At 39.4% G+C, this 26963-nt stretch overlaps 1 protein-coding gene across 1 annotated transcript; it reads left to right on the top strand.

Moving 5' to 3' along the window:
- The first annotated feature begins 1098 nt into the window (after positions 1–1098).
- LOC139741599 (1,4-alpha-glucan-branching enzyme-like) lies at positions 1099–25172 on the top strand. The gene is made up of 14 exons (XM_071652179.1): positions 1099–1230; positions 2684–2853; positions 3271–3386; positions 4765–5038; positions 7787–7877; positions 8669–8878; positions 11927–12042; positions 12578–12705; positions 13638–13736; positions 15239–15521; positions 17621–17805; positions 18871–19001; positions 20978–21095; positions 22026–25172. The coding sequence occupies exons 1-14, from the start codon at positions 1118–1120 to the stop codon at positions 22092–22094; spliced, it is 2103 nt and encodes a 700-aa protein (XP_071508280.1). The 5' UTR covers positions 1099–1117; the 3' UTR covers positions 22095–25172.
- The last annotated feature ends 1791 nt before the right edge of the window (positions 25173–26963 follow it).

The following is a 26963-nucleotide window of genomic DNA, read 5'->3' on the forward strand; positions in this document are numbered from 1 at the left end:
GGCCCCTTCACTGTTTTCCAGAGGGAGGGCCTTGTAAATAAACACATACAAAATAATAATCATAACAAATAAAATAAACATACCTATATATATCCGACAGTATAATAGAACAGTTGTTAAAAGTGAGAAAATGAGGAATAAAACTAAAAGCAGGCTGAAAGTGACAGTTTGAACCAGGATTGAAGAAAAACAAACAAACAATGGACTCTCCCTCCCATGATAATGTGTGGATAACATGTCAAAATAGGCTTGCCCGTGAAATATTACAAACCAAACAAAATAAATGTTCTGTTTAATGATCTACCAATTCAAAAAGTGTTATCTATAGAAAAAAAAAGTCACTTAACCCTACAAAGCCCAAACTGGACATTATTGATAAAATAGGCCCTATGCACATTGCAGTGGGATAACAATCCGTTGAAGGCACAAACACGCCAAAAAGCATACCGTACATAATAGGCCTAGGCATTATTATACACCAATAATTGACTCTGTCCTATCGGTCATGCACTGTAGCTGAGGAGGATAATACTATGTAGATAGTTAATGAACATATCGCAAAGTGGGAAACTTTTTGTTTTGTTTTGTTGTTGTTGCTTTTTTTTTTTGCAAATCCTGCGTGGACCCTTGACCACCCCCCCCCCCCCCCCCCGAAGCCGCAGCAGACCCTGCATGTTTTGAATTGATTGTAAGCGCTTTGGGCCTTGTGGGAAAAGCGCACTATAAATAATAGTAATAGTAATAGTAGTAGTAATAGTAGCACTTAAATAGATTACTCTACTTGCCTTTTTTTTTCTCCTTTATTCTCTCCATTGTCGTCTTCTTTTGCTTTGATCTCACTGTGGATTCTAACTATTATTGTATTCGAGTTACCTATACTCGATGAAAGCATTCAATGATATAATTATAATTGTTGTTGTTGTTGTTGTTGTTGTTGTTGTTTCAATTTATGCTACGTAGTTTGTTCTTCCGAAAAGGGTATTCCCCATAATACAGCTCTATGCTCTATGTGCAACGATGCGGACTGCTTTGGTCTTGCTGCGTGTTTCACGCGTTATTCTCGCCCCTTTGGGCGAGTCGATCACGTTGGCACTTCGTGCAAAAACATCGCATCAAGATGGCCGTGAATGGGATGATAATCAAGGCGGACGATGTAGTAATTCCTCGACTTGACCGCTTGCTGGAGCTTGACCCCTACCTCTCCGGCCACCAGCGAGAGCTAAAGAGAAGGTATGTAGGAGAATGACCACAATTTAACCAGTCAACCTTGTTTTCTGCAAACCTAGCCCTAGCTCGCTCGCCATGCATGTTCCCATCTCGTGTTGCGCAAGATCCCAGGCCAGCCAGGGGCGGGCGGCGGGCAGAGCAGGGCAGTCCACGGCTAGCTGCAATCGCCTGGGCTCTGCTGCCTTGTCATGCCTGTAGCTCGTGATCTAGCGTCGAGCTTTGCCTTTGAGATGCACGGTCCATTACATTTCAGGTACATCGGTCACACAGGTCTAATGTCGAGATCTAAGGCAGCAAAAATAAATATTAACATTAAACAGATATTTGCAGTGTAAAAGTTTAGCTAGTAGTTACTAGTAGTATAATGATCATCGTGCCTGGAGAATAGACCAAAGTGCAGTGCAGTGTTCAATTCACGTCACTGCACTCTCTCGCTGAGCCTGAGGGATGACAGTGACACTGCCACTGGTTAGTAAGTAGATGTATCTACTACTATTCATTAGGTCTAGCAGACAGACGGGGGGGGGGGGGGGGGGGGGGGGGGGGAGGGAGCTGTTTTTAAAGTTGAAAAGGACTTCAGAAGGACTGGTTGCACTAGTAATTAGTTCTTATGACATTAGACAGAAAGATCCGTCTGTCCGGAGGACTCTTTTATATTTTGCCATTAACGCTGTCCTCGATCCGTGAAGACAGACGCAGTCTCCGCGGAACATTCCCCGACGGACAGATACAGACCGATCTTTCGGTCAATTATGACATATGCTATCCTACTGGCCAAAGCGTGATATCGGATATCGGTCCCCTCTTGTTCTGCGTGTGCGTCTCTCAACTAGACTATGTCAAAGTCTATAAAGAAGTCCCCGGGTATTTTTGCGTATTAAAATTATGAATTAAATGAATGGTTCTTGGCCCTGAATTGAGTGGAGACCTATTTCACGATAATGCAGCTATCTAGACCTCTAGTACTTTATCAGAATCTCAATAATTCAGCACAAGAAGTGATCACCAGTTGTGCTTAAGTCCTTCTTAATCTTAACTTTAAAAACGTGCAGCTTCTTCTTCAAATCAAGTTAGGCCTAGATTCTATACTTATCAATGTTCCATCTGGAACCAAACGAGGAGTCCAGTTTTCTGCTTAACACGAATAATCCCTTTGTTATACACTCCCCTGGGACTGCATGGGTGGCAGATCAGTTCACTTTGTGTCATGTGCATGCTAGATTGTGTACCATATGGTACAACTCTTGCCTAGCTAGGGAAAATTAATTGTCTAATGTGCCCTATTGAACTATTTTAGCTTTGATAGGGATAGCTGTGACTGAAATGGTGGCGACTGAGCTACGCCTACTCCGTTTTAGTACCACTGATGAGGAAAAATAATGTAAATAACATAATAGCATCTGAGTTGTAAAAAACAAACAAAAAAACATTCATGATCTTGTCTTTGTTGTGACAGGTATGGATGTTTTGAGCAAATCTTGAAATCGATTGAGACCAACGAGGGCGGGCTTGATGCTTTCACCAAAGCCTACCAGACTTACGGCATCCACAGGACAGCTGACGGGGGCGTTGTGTGCAAGGAATGGGTTCCTGGGGCTGAGGCTGTCTACTTGAAAGGGGACTTCAGTGAGTAACCTGCTTTGTTTACCTGGAGCTGAGGTTCACATTTAGGGTTCTAGGGCCGGACAATTACCCCCTGAACAATTACCCCAGACCCTTCCCACGATCCTGACACTAATCCTGATCCTGTTGAACCTAATCTCGGCTGCAAAGCCAACCCCCCTTCCCCCTTTTGGAGGGGGGGGGGGGGGGATTGGAATAGAGGAAAATCTGGGATCTTGATATGGATTCAGTGTTTGCTGGTATTTCATGTCTATCACAAAGATGTATGTATTTTGTAAGATATCTCTTGATACAGCTCATGTGAATGAAGGTCTTCTATTCATAGACATGTAATGTGTGTGTTTAGAATTCTGATGGCAGTTGAAGTGTAAGAAAGTGACAAATTCTAATTATTTTTCTTTATTTTTATTTCATCTATAGATGGCTGGAATCCAACCCAAAATCCTTTGCAGAACTCTGGCTTTGGAAAATGGGAAATTACTTTGCCTCCAAAAGAAGATGGAAGTTCACCGGTTCCACATAACTCTGTCATCAAAGTAAGTAATCTGTTTAATTTCGTTACAGGAGTGTCCTTTGCTAAAATGACTTTGTTTGTTTGGTTTCTGCTTTACAAGCTCTCTTGCTCCTATTTCCAATGTTCTCAAAATATTATAAAAATATGAGCTACTCATGTGATGTTAATGACTGATCATTTGTTATACAGCAGAAGTAAACTTCAGTTTTCTTGTCTTCAAAATATTTTAGAAAGTTTTGTTCATGTACAGCAAGATTCTGAAATTCCTTAACCCTATTCTAACTGGGCTATCTGAGACCAAGTTTTTACTGAGGGGGGGTCAATTTGATCCCCCCTTCAGATCTCGGCCGCCGATAGCGCAATCGCCGCGAAATTTTGCCTGAAGATAGAGCTGGATGTCAACTGCAAGATTACATGGTCATACGATAGAAAAATATTGCCTTTCTATTTTTAATAAATTAATTGTGCAAATTTGTGCATGAAATCACATTTTCACCTATAACTCCATTAAAAAGACTGGAGGATTGCTAAATTTTTGTGTCAGAATTCCTCAAGACACATCAAACAATTTTTGTGTAAAAAAATAGCACAATCAAAATCAATTTCTTTTGTTTTCTATTGTTTTGTTAATTTCTTATGTATTTTATTGTTTTTTCGACCTTTTGTTTTCTATTGTTTTTTTGCCAAAATTTGTTGCAAGCACTTTTTCAGGCTTATCTACACTAGAATTGATTAATTTCAATGGTTAAAAGTTGAAATAATCTTATTTATATCAATTTAACCAAAAAAGACAATTTGCATTGGATTTGCACACGATATCATGAATTTGAGCTGTTTTGGGGTTGACATGCATACCCCTATGCAAAACATTACGTAACTTCAGAACGGTATACCCGGACGTCGCAAATTTGGTCTCAAAATATGTGGGAGACTTCAATTTAAAAAGTCGTGAAATGACGCGGCAAAACCTTTGCGCGTTGCGAAATCGTGGCGCGAAACGTCGAGGGGGGGGGGGGGGGTCAATTTGACCCCCCCCCCCAGTTAGAATAGGGTTAAATCCTCAAGTATGACCCCCCCCCCCATTTCATAATAAGTTGTGGGTCAAGTGAAATTTTACTTGACTAACATAAAAAATTATGACTCTCTGTGACAGACAGTCATCGGGTAAATTCTACAAATTAAATCTTGCAATTGTTTTTAATAACAGTGGTTGTTTAGTCAGCAGCCATGTTCAATGTAAAAAGTACTAATATATTAATAACAGATAGATTTTCTTTCCTGTGCAGTGCCTTGCGTTGTGCTTGTTTTCTCCCTAATATCATTGACTCAATTTGTGTAATTTGTCCAAAACATGTCTGATTGTTTGTTGTTTTTGTTTGTCTCGCTCCCTGTCCATGTAGCTTGGTATCAAGACCAAGTCTGGTGAAATGGTAGACCGGGTCCTACCCTGGGCCAGGTACACAGTCCAGGACCCACAGACCACTTTGTTCCAGAGTGTGTTTTGGGACCCACCCAAGGAGGCTATTTACCAGCCCAAAAATCCCAAACCTCAATGGGACGGTCAGCTTGGTCTGAGGATCTATGAGGCTCACGTTGGAATCTCTTCGTGGGAAGGCAAGGTAGCATCTTATGACCACTTCACTGATAACGTCTTACCCAGGATCAAGGGACAAGGTGAGCCTAGACTAGACCCTGACGGGGGGACCTATAAACATCAATATGTTTGTGTGATTGATTTTCCACGTGGAGTGGCTCAAAAACATATTTGCAGGTTGTTGAATTTGCTCTTTGCAATTGTCAAACTCATTCACAATGCAGAGACTCCAACTCTCCCGTTTTCGACGGGAGATCTCCCGCCGAAAGCCCAGTTTTGCAAAATCTCCCGTTCCCCCGCTTGAGATTTGATTTCTCCCGCCCTGGCTCTGTGTCTCCCGGTGGAAAGGATTTCTTACTTATTGCTATCGTATGTTGGAAAGATAAGCCTTAGATAGCACCAGAGAGCATCTAGAACCCTAGGAACTTCGCGCTTCGCACACATCAACTTGGAGTCTCCCGTTTGCTAGGGGTTTCGGGCGGGAGAATCTCCAGATCAGAAGGTGCTTGGGGTTGGAGTCTGTGACAATGTGCAGAGAAAACTGTGAAAATATTCTTGTGAGTTTTAGAATTTGCACTAGCAAGAAAATTAATGTACTGCAAACAATTCTGCATTTACAGCATCAGTAGGCCTTGGTAGGGGGACCTCTCAGAGGGTTTCCCCAGGCCACGTCACACCATTCCCATTTCATAAAACTTATTTTCACTGACAACTGCCACATTTCTGTGACAAATATGCTCTTAGACAATCAGATGCAGGGTTTTCAATAGCTTATAACAACAATGTGAGGGGCCCACATTCTACAAGCTTTATCTTTTTAATGGGTCCCTCCATTTTTCGAATTTTGCATACTGTTTAGTTATTTCTAATCACTTGAGTTTTATGATAGTGTATAATTATTGTAAGGTGGTACAATCATTGTACATTCTTTTCATGTTAGTTTACGCACCTTATTTTCTGTTACCAAAAAAGTGATGTTTATATTTTTTGTCGAAAAATGAAATAAAACATTGAATTGAATTGAATTGAATGACAAATTGTCACTGAAGACAAGTTTTATGAAATGGGCCTCAGGTTGGGCTTTGCAGGGATAGTCTGGAGAAGTAAATCTGTTTTTACAACTGACCATTCACACTATTATCTGAGCTGTGGGGACACTCAGGGTTTGCGGCTAGCCCTACTGTTTGAAACCAGAGGTTATAGTGGGGCAGATATGTGAAAAAAATGCTCACATCTGGCGGAAAGTATGAAATTTTGCATACAGGGGTATTTTGAGGCGCTGATTTCAAAAATTGCCAGATCCAAGAGATCTGATCACGGGGTCGGCCGCCATTTTGAATTCCAAAATGGCCGCCGTCAAAGATCCCTATCTTCAGTTCTGAATGACATTAGCCATTGGAATTTGATATATAAAAGCATGAAGATATGATGACTTCAATAACAGACTTATTTGATATGTCTGACAAGCTGCACGGCAGCCAATTTGAATTTAATAAATATTTGCCATGTTGGACGTTGAAAATCTCCATCTCGGGTTTGTAAATTAGGCTACCTGATTGAGCGTGCGTTTGTAACTGATAGAGTGCACGCTGATGTATTTACATTGTGACGTCAGTGAAAGGTGCATTATGCTTCCTTTTTGCTGCACTTTTTGACATGCCCGTGAATGTTAGTCGTGATGTTTGTCTTCGTAGCCACATTGGAATTCAAAATAGCAGGCATTGCGTTTGTCAGACACATCACATCAGTTAATAGTTTAACTCAGTATGTTAAAATACTTGTTTACACCTAATTTCAGAGTCACTCACCACTTAGAAATCGAGATAGAGATTTTGAATATTTCGTCGAGGCGGCCATATTGGAATTCAAAATGGCGGCCATTCGATGTTTGTCAGACACTCCGAATCAATCTGTCATCAAATTCAATGTGTCAAAACGCTCATGTGTACCAAATTTTGGTGCAAAAGGTCATTCAGAACTGAAGATAGGGATCTTTGAATTTGTTTTGTGATGGCGGCCATATTGGAATTCAAAATGGCGGCCGACCCCGTGGTCAAATCTCTTGGATCCGGCAATATTTGAAATCAGCGCCCCAAAATACCTCTACATGCAAAATTTCATACTTTCCGCCGGATGTGAGCATTTCGACCAATTTTTGTTACATATCTGCCCTACTATTATGTGTATGCGTACCTTTGGTGGATCCAGGTGGACACTATCAATACGAGCCCAAGGTCACCCCCTCCAAATTTTGTTCCAGGACCCAACACGTCTGCAAGGATACCAGGAAAAATCCAGGGCCCCATTTCATAAAACTTGTTATCAGTGACAAGTTGTCATAGTCATCTGATTGGCTAGGAGCAAATTTGTCACAGAAATGTGGCAGTTATCACTCATAACAAGTTTTATGAAACGGGACCCTGATGTGTGTCCACACTAGGACTTTGGAGGTCGATGTGGATAGCACTGGTAGGAAGTTAGGTGGCTAGTCCAGATTTACTGATGAAATTCATTTGTACAGATGGTCTGGAGTCAGTCCTTTCATTTGGTTTTGATGTAAACACCAGTCATTATGAGAATATCCCAATTCAAGTTTCTTTGAAGCGTGTCCATGTTATCTCTTTGAAAATTCCCAGTCTCCTTCCACATTTAATTTGTTTGTACGAAAAATATTACAGAAATATTCTGTGTGGGAGGTTAGTTTTCATGTTGTAAGCAACGTAGTCAATTATCTATATGAGATCAACGATTGTAACAAATTCACCAACATTTCTTTTACTTACTAGATTGCTTGTTTGTTTGTCTGTCTGTCTCTCATCTCATGTCAGGCTACAATGCTGTACAGTTGATGGCTGTCATGGAACATGCATTCTATGCCAGCTTTGGTTACCAGGTTACCAGTTTCTTTGCATCTTCAAGGTAAATATCTACTCCTCTCTCTCTCTCTCTCTCGCCTGTCTACTGCATTCACACACTGAGGCAAGTGGCTGACATCAATTGTTCACTCTTTATTTCACAAGGTTTCTATTTTAGTGAATTTCGAAAATTGGCTGCTGCTCGGAAATTTAAAAATGTATGAAAATATCAACTCTGATCCTAACATGAATATGACGTGTGCATTTCTCCATTCTCTACTGTACTCCATGATCGTGAATCTAACCATTCTCAAAATCATTGGGAAGTCCTGATTCATGAAAAAATAGACTTGTTAAATATATAGCATATACAGTAATATATCTGTTTAAACCAGTGAGGACGGACTGATTTTGCTACAATACACATTTCCCATAGACACTTGCCTTAGTATACTTGGGACTCGTCCTCAACAGGTTAAGTGACTGTTCTACACACACTATTTTTGATGGTTCTGTGGTACGTTCAAAATCATTGCAATTTTGTGAAATGTAGCTCTGGTAACGTTTAGACCTGTCCATTTTGCACATTCAGAAATAACTATACTGCTGTTGAAGAGTTTATATGAGATTTCATGTCAGTAACTGTTTCTGGGTTTATGATGGATGTCATGTCCCTCAATATTTTGAAGAGATTTTCAGGTCTCCCTAATCTCTGCTGTAAAGCTCTCAACAATATTTCAGTCATTCTGTTCTTGTCCATTCATGAATGTAAGTCAAGTCTCCTATCGATTTGCACCATGAGGGATCTTCTAGAGCAAGCTGTCCATTCCTTTTTGGTAACTTGTTTTCTTACAGTCGCTATGGTAACCCAGAGGCTCTAAAGCGATTGGTGGACACAGCCCACGGTATGGGCATCTACGTCTTCCTGGATATGGTTCACAGCCATGCGGCTAAAAATGTGTTGGATGGTTTGAATCAGTTTGATGGCACGGAGAGCTGTTACTTCCACTCTGGGTCCAGAGGAACTCATCTACTGTGGGATAGCAGGCTCTTTGACTACAACAAGTAAGATCCATTCCATTCATACCTGTAGTAAATAAATGTGACCTGCCGCGACAAAAGCATCCCAAAGTTGCTGATGGCTGAGCCGAGAAAATCAAGTTTGTGGTCGGATCCTCAAAATTGGTCAAAACCATCAAATTTCTGTTTTTGGCAAAATGTATTAGTCTAATGTTTTGTCTATCATCTGTCAAAATTTTGAAGCTAAGTGATCAAAGGAAAGACAGAAAATTAACGTTTTTCTGGACCCTGTTTTCCCAATTTTTCAATGAAACAGAAATGTGTGCGAAGATTTGGATGAAGCGCAGATAGACTCTGCCCGTAGCAATGAGGGAGTGATCTTATTGGTCAGTGCGTGGCATCCTGGTTACTGATTGGTCATGCATAGACCACTTGCGCTACGCTTGAATAAACATCACAGAGGTTGCTATGTGCAGACCTTCTATTGCCAAGAGGTGAAACTGTCGTACCTCTCCATGGTCACAATTGAGTCAGAGAGAAAACTTTGAAGGCAGTTTTTATACCCCCGCCAAACGAAGTTTGAAGGGGGTATATAGGAATCAGCGGACGGTCGATCGGGCGGTCGGGCGGTCGGTCGGGCGGTCGGTCCGTTGCAAATCTTGCGTCGCGAACTACTTCCTCAGTTTTCAACCGATTCCCATAAAACTTGGCACAGATGTGTGCCTTGGGTTGTAGATGTGCAAGACGTATTTTTTGACAGTACCCAAAAGTACGTTGCCATGGTAACGGCATATTATGGGCAAAAATGGGTATAAATCTTGCGTCGCGAACTCCTCCCACAGTTTTTGATCAATTTTTATGAAATTAGGTACAGATGTTCATCTGAATATGTTAATGTGCAAGACACATATTTCCGCAGTGGCAAAAAGTGCGTTGCCATGGTAACGGCATGTTATTGGTAAAATATAGGGCAAAATGCTTCATGGCAAAACTGCTTCATCAGTGTTCTTCCAATTCTCATGGAATTCATATTGAATGTTTGTCTTAGGATATAGGTCAGCATGACACATTTCTTGACCGTGACAAAAAGTATGTTGCCATGGTAACAGCTCACATATTATGAGCCAAAATGATGGAAAATTTTGTGTTGCAAACTACTTCCTCAGTTTTTGCCCAATTTCCATGAAATTTGGTACAGATGTGTGCCTTTGGTTGTAGATGTGCAAGACGCATTTTTCGACAGTACCCGAAAGTACGTTGCCATGGTAACGGCATATTAATGGCAGAAGATCAAGGAAAGATCTTGCGGATTTAACTACTTCCTCAGTTTTTTGACCAAAGCTTATGAAATGTTGTTTGGCGGGGGTATAACCAGTCGCTGTAGCGACATTTCTAGTTTTGAAATGCTGTTTTCCTAGACCACTCTACATGGTCTTATAAATTCATCAGTATCTCCGCAGACAAGTACTTTTATGAGCCATGTGATACCATGTATGAAATTAAAGCAGAAGAGTAGGGGAATAATGTCATATCATTTTCAGAAAATCGAGCTCCCTCGACTTTTAGATCCTTTTGTTGTAGTGGGTCACAAATTGATAACTAAGAACACGGTACGTGAGGGATAAGAACCATGACTGGCTATCGGGTGGAAACTTGATGGTCTGGTGGATATGATGCATGTCTAGCAATCAGGAGGTCACTGGTTCAAATCTCCAAGTGAATACTGTTTATGCCAAATATATTTCGAGGTTGTCATTTTTGCAAATTTTGTGACTTGGGTGCTATAATTTGCAAATGAAGACATGCAAAAAATATTGACTCTGACATTGATGTGAATGTGACTCGCACAGAAACAGCACTTTGTGCAGTACTGTGCTCCATCATCCCAAATTAAACTACTCACAAAATTGTCAAGAAGTCCATATTGGCAAAAAATTAGACTCGGTAGTTATGTATATGGCGTATAGAGTATATTAGCCCATGATTTTTATCATGGCTAGTATCAGTGCTCTAAATACTGAAAGATTGGTGTTTATTTACGTCGATGACAAGCAATTTGTTAATCAGTTGCAATGACAAAAATGTTACGTTCTGGATTGTTTTGTTCTCTTTTTCCTCTTTCTCTGATACTACTCTGATGGGAATTATGTCACTCTGAAAAGTTTACTTCAGTTTGATTTGTTTTTAATTTTAGTTTCCTCCCAAGAAATCCATCTTTCAGTATGATACTGAGCTTTTCTAGAATCTCTTCCTAACCCATTGAGCACAAGCTGATTTTGCCATAACATGTATTTCCCATAGATACCTGCCCAAGTATACTCGTGACTTGTCTTCAGAGGGGTAATTATTGTAAAACCAAAAACATTTTCGTCATAAAACTTCTGAAAATTATAAATGATGGGCTTCTTTGCGGCATGAAACTTTTATTCGCGAATCGGCACTGGCATTCACTGCATTGTGTAGACAAAACTTTTTCATGCATTTTACTTTTGCAAACCTCATCTCCTCATTGCTAAATGTGCAAAAGTTTTGTGCATGGGAAAATTTTCTGGTTTTACAGTATTTTTCCTGTTTATGCTGCGTTTACACCATGTTCCCGGTAACCACAGCAGCCCCGTCTCAGGTCACCGTTGACAAAACGGGATGGATATGAAACAATGCGATGAGACAGGATAGGCAAATGTGCCAGGCCGTGATTGCCTGGGATGCCGTGTCAGATTTTTAAACTGGCAAAAAAATTGCAACGGCAGTCCCGGTGCTAATAAGGAATCTTGTATGCCACGATTAAACAGGGTGAACGCCACAGAACACAATATCACGTAATAGACCGTAACAAAACTTGGATGTGGCCCGTAGCGGGAAGCAACAGAAAATATTGATAGTCTAGCCTGACCAGACGCCATGAGAACAGCGTCTGATACTGATATGTTCAGCGGGGTGAGGACTGGGACAAACAAGACTAGAATGTGAAGGGAGGAAAACAGTTGAATGTCTCATAATACCCACAGAGCACTACGCTTCGGGCAAATGGAGCTGCCGTGGCTGGCGGGAACATGATGTTAACGTAGCTTTACTGTTTGATTTTTCCTGCAGCTGGGAGGTGCTACGCTTTCTCCTGTCCAACCTAAGATGGTGGGTGGAAGAGTTTGGCTTCGATGGATTCAGGTTTGATGGAGTGAGCTCCATGATCTACCATCACCATGGTGTAGGTCAGTTTGTCTGGATTCATTCATTAGGGTTGACCAGTCTGTTTGTTTCAACTGCATCTCAAAATTCCACCATGTTGATCATCTTGTTTTTTTGACCAAAAGGGCAGGAACTTCTTCCGCCTACCATAAGTCTACCTATTTATATATTTGTCAATCAGTCTTTCAGTCAGTCAATCAATCAATCAATCAATCAATTAATCAATGTGAATATCTATCTTTCTACCTATTTATCAATTCATCCATCTATAGTCTGTTTACACATCAATCTACTGTATACATTTCTCTATCAATCAATCTATCTATCCATTAATCTATGCATCTACCTGGTGGTGTCAATCTATTTGTCTTGCTATCTATCTATCTATCTACATGTATCTATCTATCTATCTATCTATCTATCTATCTATCTATCTATTTATCTATCTATCTATCAATCAATCTATCTATCTATCTATCTATCCATCTATCTATCTATCTATCTATCTATCTATATATCTATCTATCTATCTCATTGTTTCATCAATGTTTCCTGTAGGTACTGGTTTTAGTGGAGACTACAGTGATTATTTTGGGCTGGCAGTAGACACCGAAGCCCTCACCTACCTGACTCTAGCCAATCACATGCTACACTCTTTCTACCCAGGCATTGTCACTATAGCAGAGGTAAGTAGAGGTTAACCCTTTGGGGACAGGCTGCTTTCTCTATAACATGCATTTCCCATAGACAGCTGTCTGAGTATACTTGGGACAAGTCTTCAACAGGTTAAAGTGGTCCTGTACTTAGTGGGTTTGGCTTGCTCATCCTAGATTCAAATTCTGCTCTTACATTTAAATATATTGCAGGCTTTGCCTTGAAAATATTTGCCTACTGGTTAAAGTCTTTATGTTCACACGTCCGACTCAGTCAACGGCGTGCCAACTTAACATATTCTGCTCAAATGCTCAAACCCGCCCAAACCTTGTATATATACCGATGGTGTAATACTCTGCATACATTTGAGCCAAAGACAATCATTCCTGTCAAGCTGTATGGCTTGGAGACTGCCTCCAATAACTCTGAGCTCAGTGGAGATATAAACCAAATGCTCATCTGAAATATTTACTCTCTGTAAAGCTGATACTGCTATCAGAAGCACCGGTTACTATCAACCTGTTTGATTTAGGTCTTGTTTGGTAAAGTAATGTCTATTTTAACCATAACTGGAGGGCCATGTAAGTTTTGATTCATGCATGGACATAGGAATGCACCTGCCTCATTGAAACCCACGCAAGCATCTCTTCCTCCTTTAATATTTTGGAGGTCCCTCAAGATAGACACTATGGCTGATTTTGGTTACAGTGCTTGAAAAGTGGGGGCATTTCATGAAGCATTTGTCACATAGATTATATGTACATATATATTTTTTTTTTTCTCGCAAACTATTATAAGCTACTGAAATCCTTGAATCTGATTGGCCGAGAGCAAATTTGTCAGGAAAAAAAAAGGAAAAAAAAAAGAAAAAAAAATATGACAAGAGGTTTGCGAAATACCCGTAAATTGATGTATAGGAAAGGTCAATGCACTCTCACCCTGAGGTCTGTCTGTGTCTTTGTAGGAAGTGTCTGGGATGCCCGCCCTCTGTAGGCCAGTGGAAGAAGGAGGAAATGGATTTGACTTCAGGCTTGGTATGGCTATCCCTGACAAGTGGATCAAGGTTTGTCAAGCCTGCCCTCTATTGGTGACCATGTGCATAATGTTCCCTCATAGGTGGATTGCACTCATTATGGGCCCTGTTGTATCAAAAGATGTAATCGATTATAAATCCCCTTACCACACAGGCTTCCATAGACTTTAATGATAGAATTCAACTACTGTAAAACGAGGAACCAAAATTCGTGAAATTAAAATGCACGCGAAAGCTTTTGTCTACACTACATACATTGAATGCCAGAAGCAATTTGCGAAAATTTCATGCCACGAAAAAGGCTGTCGGCTCCAATTCGCGAAAATTTCATGCCACGAATATATCATGTTTTACAGTATATGATCACTTAATAATCACTGAATTTCCTGAATGTTTTTAAGTGGGCAGTTAAAATGAATTGCATTGAATTGAATTCAATAAATCTTCCTAAAACAGGGCCGTAATGGTCATTACCAATTAAGGCATTATCATGCTATTTCAGTGACGGCAACCATATGGCCGCTGGTCTCTATATATAACTTTAGACTTTCCCCTGACCAGCTGGAGAGCAATCTTATAATGAAATCATGTATAAAACCAGAAATAACAACAGACAAAATTTGCAAGATTTGTTGAGAGGAATAAAACTGGTATTTCCTAAAATGACATGACCTGTTTACTACACACCTCATATTTTTACCTTATGAAACTGAGTAGAGGGAGAAATTTGGGCATCTTGAAGGAATAAGAACATTTCTGTTGACATTGCCACCACTTCAAATATGACGTGTTCTTTGGTTTAATGTTTGTCTGATAGACTCCAAATTCCTTTCACATTTTTTCCCCCTCCCTCTTTGAAGATGTCCCCGAAGAAAACAAAAGATTATCAGACTTCATTTGATTGATTTGGTTGATCTGATTAAAAAATAACCAAAGACTCATAGTATTGAGCCATGCAGACTTCTAGTGAGAGCACTTACCTGAATATTTATTTCATTTTAATAAGTTTCTCTTTTGTAAAAAGTCACTGTCTCCTCAATAGCTTTGTTTTGGGCTTTCACAAATATGTTTTCCTCCAAATTAATCAAGCATGCACAATACGCAAGACGAACTTATGCAATGTTCACAAAAGTGCAAATATCTCAGGTAACACCACTCCTTAAGTATCATGGACAAAACTGACTGTAATTTTGATGAAGAGAAAACATTCTCACTGAGCATCTAGTCAAGATAAAATAATAGACTTTCTCAAATTTTCAAATCTTATTCTTAAATCAATGATTATATATAATGACAAAGCTCTATTTAAGCTCATAATTCCATTCAACACGGTAGGTCATTGAGTGTTATCACATTCCATTCAACACGGTAGGTCACTGAGTGTTATCACATTCCATTCAACACGGTAGGTCATTGAGTGTTATCACATTCCATTCAACACGGTAGGTCATTGAGTGTTATCACATTCCATTCAACACGGTAGGTCATTGAGTGTTATCACATCTCTCCTCTCATTCTTGCTGCTCGTGTAGTTACTCAAGGAGTACAAAGATGAAGACTGGAACATAGGAAACATCGTCTGGACCCTCATCAACCGTCGCCATAGCGAGAGGACGATAGCCTACGCTGAGAGTCATGACCAAGCTTTAGTTGGAGATAAGACCATCGCTTTCTGGTTGATGGACAAAGAGATGTATACCAACATGTCCATTCTCACAACACAGACTGACATTATCGATAGAGGCCTTGCTCTACACAAATGTATTCGACTCATCACTCACGCCCTAGGAGGGGAAGCATGGCTAAACTTTATGGGTGAGTGGAGTTACTGTAAAAGTAGATAGTTTCATGCGACTAATTTTCGCACTCTGCCGAGTAAGAAAAGTTTAGTGTGTTGTCAGTTCTGTGGAATTAAGACGTCAGCATCTGGAACACGAGGCAAGCAAAAATATCGGCATGCTTTTATTTTTGCGCTAGTTTCTGGTTGCACGAAATGGGCGAAAATTTCAACTTTTACAGTAATATTGATCTGTTCATTTTAATATTTCTTCAGTTTTATTTTTTTTTAAAGGAACAGGGTAGTCATGTTCAGGGCCCAAGGGCCTACGTACTTTTCAAGTGATCCCTGTTACAAATAGCACATATTGCGAGCAAAAATCATGTAATACAACAGCAACAAAAGAGAATACTGGGTATGTCTGATGAAAACCTCCAGTAATATTTTTGCTTCAAACTTCATGCAGTGGGCTACACAGTGAGGGGCAAAATTAACTTGCTCAAACGAAAGCTGACTTTACTTTTAGATAATGCTGGTAGATAAGATTGTGCATATCTTCTTCCTCCATGTCATACTATAGTTACATCATCCTTTTTTAATGATTTATTAACAGCTGTTGCATCGTCTTTCTTCTGTGATATGATCATTTGATCCAGTTATAGTATGAATGATGAGCTTGGAGCTACAAGGTGTATGCATTGAATATTGATCTATTGGAGACTAGTCCTGAGTACACTAAAGCCCGACGCACGCCACACGACTCACGACTATATGTGACCGTGCACCTCAAAACGAACATAAAGTCGCACACACTGATTTTGCGTGAGGACTGAAAATAAGTGAAATGGGTCAACCTAGCCGAACTTGACTTTTTTATATTTTCTGAAAGAGCGGGTCTTCTTTTACATTATGCTAAAATTTGGTATCATAAAACGGGCAGGAAAGTGTGTTTTTTAGCAGCTTATCTCGAACATTTTTGGTAGAATAGTGTGATTAGGTGTGTCTTTAGAATCCCTTTTTCATTTCTGAAAAACCTTGTCCACACTCTTCACTTTCAACTCTAATAACTTTTGAAAGGATGGTGCTACTGCTTTTAAAGTTGGCATTAACTATGGACAGAATGTGTTAATGAGGCATGCTTTATTTCAGTTTAATCTGATAATCTCTTCATTGTTGTTACTCTGGTGGTTTACTTCCTGTTTTTTTGTCCCATTCATCGCACAGCCAGCACGGTTTGGTAAAGATTAAGCGCTTGAATAGACACTGTACTTCAGAGCCTCTTTTCTCAGTTCACACTTTTCCTGAGTTTGTGCTTTCTTTCCAATATTTAGATAGGTTAGGAGAGTCCATTTGATTTGAATTATACATCATTTTAGAGCTTAAAGTGTGCTCTTTCAGAATATGGTCTAAACTAAAAATTCATGTCTGGCGACTTTTTGTTTGTTTTGAGGTGCAGGGTCACATATGACCCTAGGACCATAAGACCCAGTCGTACGACCTGCCAACGCACACTGTACGATCAGACCTTATGAGTAGGCTTACGGCTGTTCTGTCTTCAGTACATTTTACCAATGAGTGCGCATCCGCGCGCAGTGCGGATGTGCACTGCATGCGCTTGCATTTTACTGTATCTTGATTGGCTGAAAGCCCACGACCGGTCGAAGAAATTCAACATGTCAAATTTCTACACTGGCGCTAAGACCCAGTCGTACGACTGAAAACTGGCGAGACTGTGACGTCACACTTCCAGTCTTAAGGTCGTACGACTGGTCATATAGTGTGTGGTGGGCTTTAGTCAGGTACCTATTGGAAATGGGTGTCCTAATAAAATCAGCTCGTCCTCCATGATATAAGTTCAGACCACTGTCCTTCAACACGCTGGCTCAAAGTCACCAAGCTGGTTTAAACTTAGATCACAGTCTAAAATAGTGTGAAATAGGTGTACCTTTGACATGCGTGTATCAACACATGCTTGTTACTGGACGTCTATTGGCGTGCGCAATCTGTCAGCCACATTTACACAGAAAAGATTTGCACAGACCATGATCTAAATCAAAACTACCTTTATGAATTTGGGCCCTAATGTTTCTGTGATGGAGAAGACTGTTTTCATGCAGATTGTATCTCTGATATCTAGGGAATGAGTTTGGTCACCCCGAGTGGCTGGACTTTCCTCGACCAGGAAATAACAACAGTTACCACTACGCCAGGAGACAGTGGCATCTTGCTGATGATAATCTCTTGAGGTATCGATTCCTCAACAACTTTGACCGAGCCATGAACAGTCTGGATGACAAGTTCCACTGGTTGTCAAGTCCTCAGGTGAGTCTCGAACTCGGACCTCTACAGCTTTTTCTGTTTCTACCTTTATTCCTTTTGTGCCTGAGGCTTTTACAATGTATATAAAGCAGGGATTGTCTTTATAACCACCTCTTGTCTTGATATGGTGGCATTGATAGTGACAGAGACTCCAACTCTCCCACTTTGGACGGGAGATCTCCCGCCGAAAGCCCATTTTTGCAGAATCTCCCGTTCTCCCGCTTGAGATTTAATTTCTCCCGCTTGAAATGATTTCTTACTTAGTTTCATTGTATGTTGCAAAATAAGCCTTAGATAGCGCAAGAGAGCATCTAAAACCCTAGACCGCAAGGTACTTGATGCTCGTGATGTGCGCTTCACGCACATCAAGTTGGAGTCTCCCGTTTGCTAGGGGTTTCAGGCGGGAGAATCTCCAGATCAGAAGGTGCTTTGGGTTGGAGTCTCTTCAGTGATGATGATTGACCATTGATGAATGATTACTTTATTGTCCTCAATGGAAATTGCTCAAGCATTGGATATTACAAGGAAATAAACAGCAGATACGGTTGTATGTTACAAGTACTGTACACCAAAGACATACGTATCACAAGATGCAACTGCAACTGAAACATACTGGCAACTACAAATTCTTTGAGAGTTTTTTTTTTTTTTTTGTCATGAGCACTTCAGCAGAAATAATCCTGTCCAAGAAAACATTGTTAGTATTGTTATTATTATTATTTTCATTAATGTTATTATTATTACTGTTATTATTACATGTATCATCATTATTATCATTACTATCAGTATTATCATCATTGGGCCCTCCATAATAGTTATCATCCATGCACCAAAATCATTGATGTATTCGCGGCATAAATTTTTTGAATTGGAGCCAACGGCTTTCTTTGCGGCATGAAATTTTCAGGAACTGCCTCTGCATTCAATGCATATAGTGTAATCAAGAACTTTCGCATGCATTTCGATTTCGCGAAACTTTGCGCTCGCAAAATTCATGAAATTAAAATCCATGCGAACATTCCTCATTTTACAGTAAATCAGTGATATGTGTTGTGTGTTTCTACCCAGGCCTACATCAGCTGTAAACACGAGGATGACAAGGTGGTAGTCTTTGAGAGAGCCAGACTTCTCTTCCTCTTCAACTTCCATCACACCAAGAGTTTCCCTGACTACAGGGTGGGCGTGGGTTTGCCTGGAAAGTATCCTTTGTCACCTCTGTAACCGTAGAGATCTTTGTAACCTTTTTGACTGCTTTAACCTCTGTGACCTTTGAGACGTTTTTGACCTTGAGAAAATTGTGACACATGTGACCCTTGTGATTTTTTAGACCTTGAGACAATTGAGATCTCTGTGACCTTTGTACTTTGTAACCTTGAGACTTTATGACCTCTGACCTTTCAGATGTTTCTAACCCTTGTGACCTTGTAGACCTTTAGACCATCGAGACATTTGTGACCTTTGTGACCTTCAGACCTTTGTGACATAATTATGTGACCTTCGATACATTTTTGCTCTTTAACCCTTTGAGGACAGACTGATTTTGCTGCAACACACATTTCCCATAGACACCTTGCCGAGTATACTCGGGACTCGTCTGCAACGGGTTAAGACCTTGAGACCATTGAGACCTCTGTGACCTTTGTAACCTTGAGACTTCGTGACCACTAACCTTTCAGATGTTTCTGATCCTTGTGACCTTTGAGGCCTTCAGACCATTACACCGTCTTTGACTTTTGTGACCTTGAGATCTTTGAGACATAATTATGTGACCTTTGATGAGGTATTTGTGACCTTTGTGACCTGAAGACCCTAGTGACCTTTGTAACCTGAGGACCCTAGTGACCTTTGAGACCTATTTGACCTCTCTTTGACCTTTGTGACCTTGAGATCCAGGACTTCCGTTACCTTGAGACCTTCTATGACCTCTGTGACCTTTCAGACATTTCTGGTCTCTCTGACCTTTCTGACCTTTGAAACCTCTTTGACCTCTTTGACCTTCATGACCTTGGTGATGGCTGTAATATTCATGGTTTACCAGCACTAACCAAAATATAGGAATGCAATAAATGATTGAACTTTAGATGGGATTTGTTTTTTTTTTTTTATTTCTCCAGCTGTGTTTATTGGTGATTCAGTAATGAATGTCCATAATAATTGAATCCCCATGCTAGAATAGGAGCTCAGCTGCATTGGAACTTTATGTGAAATTAGCATTGAACTTTTGTTCACAATACAAAATATTTACCTTTAGAATTTTCAGCCGTCAACGCTCCAGCTTCATCAGCAGAATGACCAGTATTCCCCTGATGAATCCTGCAGCATTTACAGCTGAAAATTCCAGATGTATATCATTTTTATTGAGATCAAAAGTAGAGCCCTAATCTCAATATCTCCATGCTGTTTTAAATGGATTTTGATCAGAAGAGTAAAATTTCGCACACTGTATAGTAAAAGATGCATTACATTTGGACAAAAAAAAAATGAAGAGAAATTCACTTTGTGAAATTACACTGGATTCATGGAAGATGTAAGATTAATTAAAATCACCTAGATGATTGAGACCAAGGCTGTGAGAGCAGTTCTATATAAACAATGCTGGTCTCCATCAATTCAACAACTTCAATTTTTCCCCATGATAAAGGCACTAATGTTTACTCACTTCAACTCTGGAACAATCAAATATAAAGTAAGTTCTTCTTGAGTGTATATCACAGAAGAGAATTACGTGTAAATTTGTATGCATGTAGAAAGGAGACCAATTTACAGGCCATGACATCAACACTTTGTCTCATTTGCATATGACTGAAAGGGATATCATTAGCATGGGAAAACTGTTGAAGTCCTTGAACAATCTGTTTGATTGCTAGATTAAAATGAGATTTTCAGTGTACTGTTCATTTCATAATTATAACAATGCCTAGAAATGCCAAAATACATTCAGATTCTTTTTCACATAAACTTTGATGAATTACAGTTCTGATGAGAGGGAAAAGAACTGAAAAAAAAATGATGGACTTCAATTTCAATAGATCCCTGATGCCTAACTTTCTTTCTTTTTCTCACAAAATATTCTTTGTACTGACTTACTCTTTATAGGGGTTGGTTGTATTAGAGACATTAAAAATGATATCTTTGGATGGAAAGGAAGTTTCATTCCTTCAACAATCATCACCAGATACAAACTAGTCTTGAATTCAGACTCTGAGGAGTTTGGGGGCCACAATAGACTGGACCAATCAACGGATTATTTCACGTCAGACCAAGGCTTTGCCAACAGGGAGCAGTCACTACAGGTAAGTTTCAACTTAGACTCAAGTGTACCGTGTAAAGTCTGTACAGGTTCTAAGAATGAGCGACTCCCAAATGATGATAGCTTGAAGCCAGCCTGTAGTTTCCTCTAGCAAATGTTTCATTTGACTGTACACTGTAGGTAGCCATGATACTGCAGCTCCCTTCCTATCATGACTTTAGTCTTGGACACCAGGGAAGAACAGAATCCTTATATTTTATCAATTAATTTGGGTGTAATTTGGGTTTGAAATATATGAAAATGCAATCACTGAATACACAATTAAAGAAAGTGAAATCCGTATGTCAGATCCATGGTAATTGAGGGCTTTATATGCTAATAACATCCTGGGATTATTTGAGTAGATATTTTTGCATGTCTACAAAAAACAGTGGAATGTGATAATGAGAAAGCAAATAAGCTAGTTCAGAGTTAGCTCATGGGTGCATTGTTACGAATGACCTTTCTCTTTTCTCAGTCGGTTAGGGGCACTTCACTCGTTTTAGAGCGACATAGTGCATAAGCTTTACATAACAATTTATGGGATTCACAATCCTGTTCAAACAAAGAATAGAGTTGCGTAGACCAGATGAGCAGAACGATCCGTCAATTTACACTTGGGAAAGCATCCATTTCATTATTTTGCATTGAATGTATTGACAATCTCTTTCTATTGATATTGCCAAATACCACTTTTGCTGTCTGGTGGATGTGCTGGCAAGCAGCATTTACAAGTATCTCATGAATAATCATTACAATGCAGATGCTTATCCCAGTGAATTTAAAAACCATTATGCCTGTTGGTCTGAATGACCTTGTTTCTGCTCATGCGCAAAGTGGAACTACGAACTGGCTTATTGACAATTGCAGAGTTCTGATAGTAAGATATTCTTGTGCTGGTCTGAAATGAGACTACACCCTTGTCAACCCACAGGTGTACATCCCAAGCCGTGTAGCTCTTGTCTTGGCACTGGAAGAAGACATCATCAAGTTAGGAGTGTGAGATGTCTGCTGCCCTCTAGTGTTGTAGGTCAGATAGTAGCAGGCTGCTCTGCAGTGGATGGAATTGTCTACAGGCAACCCTGGTAATCACAATATTTATTGACAACAACACAATGATTTTTGTTGCTGAAATCTTCTCAGTCAGATTTTGTTGAGTGCAGATCATGAAAGTGGAAGAAATGCATGGAACAATTCTCAAGATTTTCACAATATGTTTACTGTGTTACTGTGTTGACAGATTGCAGCTTAATTCCCTGTCCATAATATTTGCAGTCATCCATAGACTTGGTACTGTAGTCATCAAGTTGTTACAGTGAGTTAGATATGATTTAAATCAACATTGTGTTTTCAGTTATATTGGTTGTGAACCAGACATGATCCAAAAATCTTGAGAACTCTCATTTTATCTCGAATGACCAAGTTTAATTCAGGAACATATATAAAGAAAACTCATCTTGAGTGTATTATCTATTAATAACTTCATGTTACCACTATGTGCACAATGTAATAAGAGTAGGCATTGTGATTGTTTTGTTTTTGTCTATTTTTTTGTGCATAAATAGTTACGCACAGCTGTTCTCTTGACACAAATGTCCCATAAGCTGTGTGTGCACAATGTAGTAAGAATAAGTGGGAATTTCAGAGGAAATATTTTATGGGAGAAATACTTGTGAACTGTTCCATGCACAAACATATAAGTAACTTATAAATACTCTATACCTCTACCATAAAGCTTCAGAGAGAGACATAATATATTATGCTTCAGTAGATTAATCATGTGTTTGACCATTTCTAGATGTTTCATCTGTATAAAAGGATGTGAGACATGTTATCAAAATAAATTGTTCCTGTCTAGCCATAGAAGAAGTATGGAATGTTGCACAATGAGTTTAGATACTGTGTATTATGTAACAGGCCATATGGAAGGCTGAACTGTAGTATGTGAAATTCAGCTCAGTTCTGCACAATAATTATATGATGTGATCAGACACATTTTGCTTTATTTTCTGCCTAATATTTCATGTGTTAACTGTGAAATATATTTCATCTGAATTTGTATTTTTATCAGCTTTGTGTGTTTGGAAGTTATTATAGAGCAAACCTTGTGCTTAACCCGTTGAATACAAATTCTGAGTATACTTGGGCAAGTGTCTATGGAAAATGTCCTCACCGGGTTAACCCATTGGACGAGTCCCGAGTATACTCGGGCAGTTGTCTATGGGAAATGCATGTTGTAGCAAAATCAGTCCATCCTCAAGGGGTTAATAATTATGTTCAACTGCTAATCCATGTGGTTGTTCAGGAAGGTGGTGTTTTTACCTACCACATTCAAAGCCAAATTTGCTGAAGGAATTATAATCTTTCTCTTTAAGATGACAACTCTGAATTTTATTTTATTTCTCTCTGTAAAAGCCAGAGAGATTATTCTCCTCTCCACCACTAGAGTGGCAAACTATACAATGGCGTCCAAGATTTCATGGGGGCTGCCATGTTACTCGCTTAGTAATGGTGGACTTCGCATGCTCAAGTAATATTTATACAGCGCGTATTTGAAATTTTGAACTTTTACACAAGTACACACTTCTAGATTTGGCTGCTCCTCGGTTGCTGGTTTGCTAGCGTGTAGCACAAAGGGTGAGCCTACAGTACCACCTCGTTGTCTTCCAGTGCTCTCTGTGCGCATACTTTGCACTCTTGCACCTACTCATTTTAAGTTCTTTGGTAAAAGCCTAGACGGAACTGATGAAATTCAGTAAATATTTAAAACAGCTGAATAAAGTTCCAAAATTTCTATTCAACTATAGTGTCTTGGACAGTGGGTTGCCAAGTTGAGTGTCAGTTTTATCCAAAGTGATTTTAAAATTGTGGCTTTTGAATTCTGAATGATGGTGTTGTATCAGACCAAAATAATACTCAAATGAAAAAAAAAAATGAGAAAAGCTTTTCTTCTTCCTTATGAAATACTAGCAATAAATGATAAAAATTATAATGACATGACACAGACTTTAACCACAGAAATATGATTTCTAAAACTAGATAGGTGAAAACATATTGACACCATCGTAGTACACTATGTTTGCACTTGACTCTCTTTCCTGACTATTTGTGACCGTGCACCTCAAAACGAACATAAAGTCGCACACACTGATTTTGCGTGAGGACTGAAAATAAGTGAAATGGATCAACCTAGCTGAACTTGACTTTTTCATATTTTCTGAAAGAGCGTGTCTTCTTTTACAATATGCTAAAATTTGGTATCATAAAACGGGCAGGAAAGTGTGTTTTTTAGCAGTTTATCCCGAACATTTTTGGTAGAATAGTGTGATTAGGTGTGTCTTTAGAATCCCTTTTTCATTTTTGAAAAAGCTTGTCCACACTCTTCACTTTCAACTCTAATAACTTTTGAAAGGATAGTGCTACTGCTTTGAAAATTGGCATTGATTATGGACAAAATGTGTGAATGAGGCATGCTTAATTTCAGTTTAATCTGATAATTCCTTCATTGTTGTTACTCTGGTGGTTTACTTCCTGTTTTTTGTCCCATTCATCGCACAGCCAGCACGGTTTGGTAAAGATTAAGCGCTTGAATAGACACTGTACTTCAGAGCTTCTTTTCTCAGTTCACACTTTTCCTGAGTCTGTGCTTTCTTTCCGATATTTAGATAGGTTAGGAGAGTCCATTTGATTTGAGTTATACATCATTTTAAAGCTTAAAGTCTGCTCTTTCAGAATATGGTCTTAAGTAAAAATTCATGTCTGGCGACTTTTTGTTTGTTTTGAGGTGCAGGGTCACATTTACCCACTCCCAGCTACCGAAAATGAAGTGATATCAATCGATCACCCTTCATCTTTTCTATAGTAAAACAAGAAAGAAAAAAGTGGCTTTACCTTGAAACAGATGCATTATTCTTCTTTTCTTTTTTTCTCCTGGAAAGAATGTGATCCCTTGTACAAAATCAAATACTATTGTGTGCATTCATAAAAGATGATGTTTACTGACTGCATTGAAAAAAAAAAGACAGTGGTGTTCTTGCAGGAAGACTACCATGTGTTGATTTTGTCCCCTACTGTGAGGAGATTATGGGTACAGTTCGGTATTAACTCTTTATTTTGTGCATTTTTGTTTTTCACTCTGTAATTTTATTTCTTCATTTCACTCTATAACTGGGTCATTAAAATGAGATCAAAATCTATATTTTGTATTACGTTCAGATACTGAAATATTATTTCTTATGAAGGGAGAATAATTCCCTTTTTAATATGGTGTTTACTATGCCACATCTATCATGGAATTCAAATTTAGAATACTATCGACTTTGACAATTGTTTTGTTACTTTGATATTGAATAGCTTCCTTGGTAATTGTATACGTCATCTCATAATGAATGAGAATCAATCTTTCTGAATGTTTTAAACAATATATTAAGATGAAATGAAGTTTAGTTGATAGTGGAACTATCCCCTGGTTTGAATCTTTTATCTAATCAAGTGGAAGCACTGCTGTAGGGGTTTCTGAGAAGCTGTTCTTTCTCACCCTTTCATCTCGTCACTCTGTGTTCCCTCCTCCTGTAGCTACCAAAACAACTCTTTTTTTTTTATCTCTCTAGCTTCAGGATTATGTTACTATCCCTCTAGATATCAAGATAGTTAGCTATTGAGAGATATTTTACTATCTTTATAGCTACGTTTGCAGAGACTCCAACCCAAAGCACCTTCTGATCTGGAGATTCTCTCGCCTGAAACCCCTAGCAAACGGGAGACTCCAAGTTGATGTGTACGAAGCGCGAAGTTCCTAGGGTTCTAGATGCTCTCTGGTGCTATCTAAGGCTTATTTTTTCAACATACGATAGCAATAAGTAAGAAATCCTTTCCAACGGGAGACACAGAGCCAGGGCGGGAGAAATCAAACCTCCAGCGGGAGAACGGGAAATTTTGCAAAAGTGGGTTTTCGGCGGGAGATCTCCCATCAAAAACGGGAGAGTTGGAGTCTCTGCGTTTGTACAAGAATACTTACTCTCTAGCTGCAAAATGTTTTAATAATCTTACTACTTCTTAAGCTACAAGATATTTTATGACACGTCTGTAGCTACAAGATGTTTGACTATCTTACTGTATCTATAAGATTATTGTCCCCGCCGAACGAGTTCGAGCAGGGGACTATGAAACGGGCTCCGTACGTGTGTGTGTCCGTGTGTCCGTCCGTCCGTCCGTCCGTCCGTCCGTGTGTCCGTGTGTGCGTCCGTGTGTGATCAAAATCTTTAATTTGCTACTTCTCTGTCATTTATGAGCCAATTTTGATTCTGTTTGCTTTATATGATAGCACTACATGGGAGCTTTGAAACTTCTACACAGAATTTCAGTCGTGACCTTTGACCTTGACCTTTGACCTATATTGTACATTTTGCTACAAAATGCTACTCCTTCGCCATTTCTAACCCAATTTCGATTCCGTTTGCTTTATGTGATGGCACTAGGTGAGGGCTTCAAAACTTCTACACAGAATTTTGACCTTTGACTTCTTTGACCTTTGACCTTCATTTTTGACCTGTATTGTACATTTTGCTACAAAATGCTACTCCTTCGCCATTTCTAACCCGATTTCGATTCCGTTTGCTTTATGTGATGGCACTAGGTGAGGGCTTCAAAACTTCTACACAGAATTTTGACCTTTGACTTCTTTGACCTTTGACCTTGATTTTTTGACCTATATTGTACATTTTGCTACAAAATGCTACTCCTTCGCCATTTCTAACCCGATTTCGATTCCGTTTGCTTTATGTGATGGCACTAGGTGAGGGCTTCAACACTTTTACACAGAATTTTGACCTTTGACTTCTTTGACCTTTGACCTTGATTTTTTGACCTGTAT

The sequence above is a fragment of the Diadema antillarum genome, unplaced genomic scaffold (genome assembly GCF_040938485.1).
Source record: "Diadema antillarum isolate AM-2024a unplaced genomic scaffold, OU_Dant_1.0 seq00000937_RagTag, whole genome shotgun sequence".
NCBI lineage: Eukaryota > Metazoa > Echinodermata > Echinoidea > Diadematoida > Diadematidae > Diadema > Diadema antillarum.

Excerpts from the sequence above, each read along its gene's own strand:
- LOC139741599 (XM_071652179.1), top strand. The coding sequence starts at position 1,118 with ATGGCCGTGAATGGGATGATAATCAAGGCGGACGATGTAGTAATTCCT. Across the intron at positions 8,879-11,926 it reads AGGCTCTTTGACTACAACAA|CTGGGAGGTGCTACGCTTTC; the intron begins GTAAGATCCATT and ends TTTTTCCTGCAG. Across the intron at positions 15,522-17,620 it reads AGCATGGCTAAACTTTATGG|GGAATGAGTTTGGTCACCCC; the intron begins GTGAGTGGAGTT and ends TCTGATATCTAG.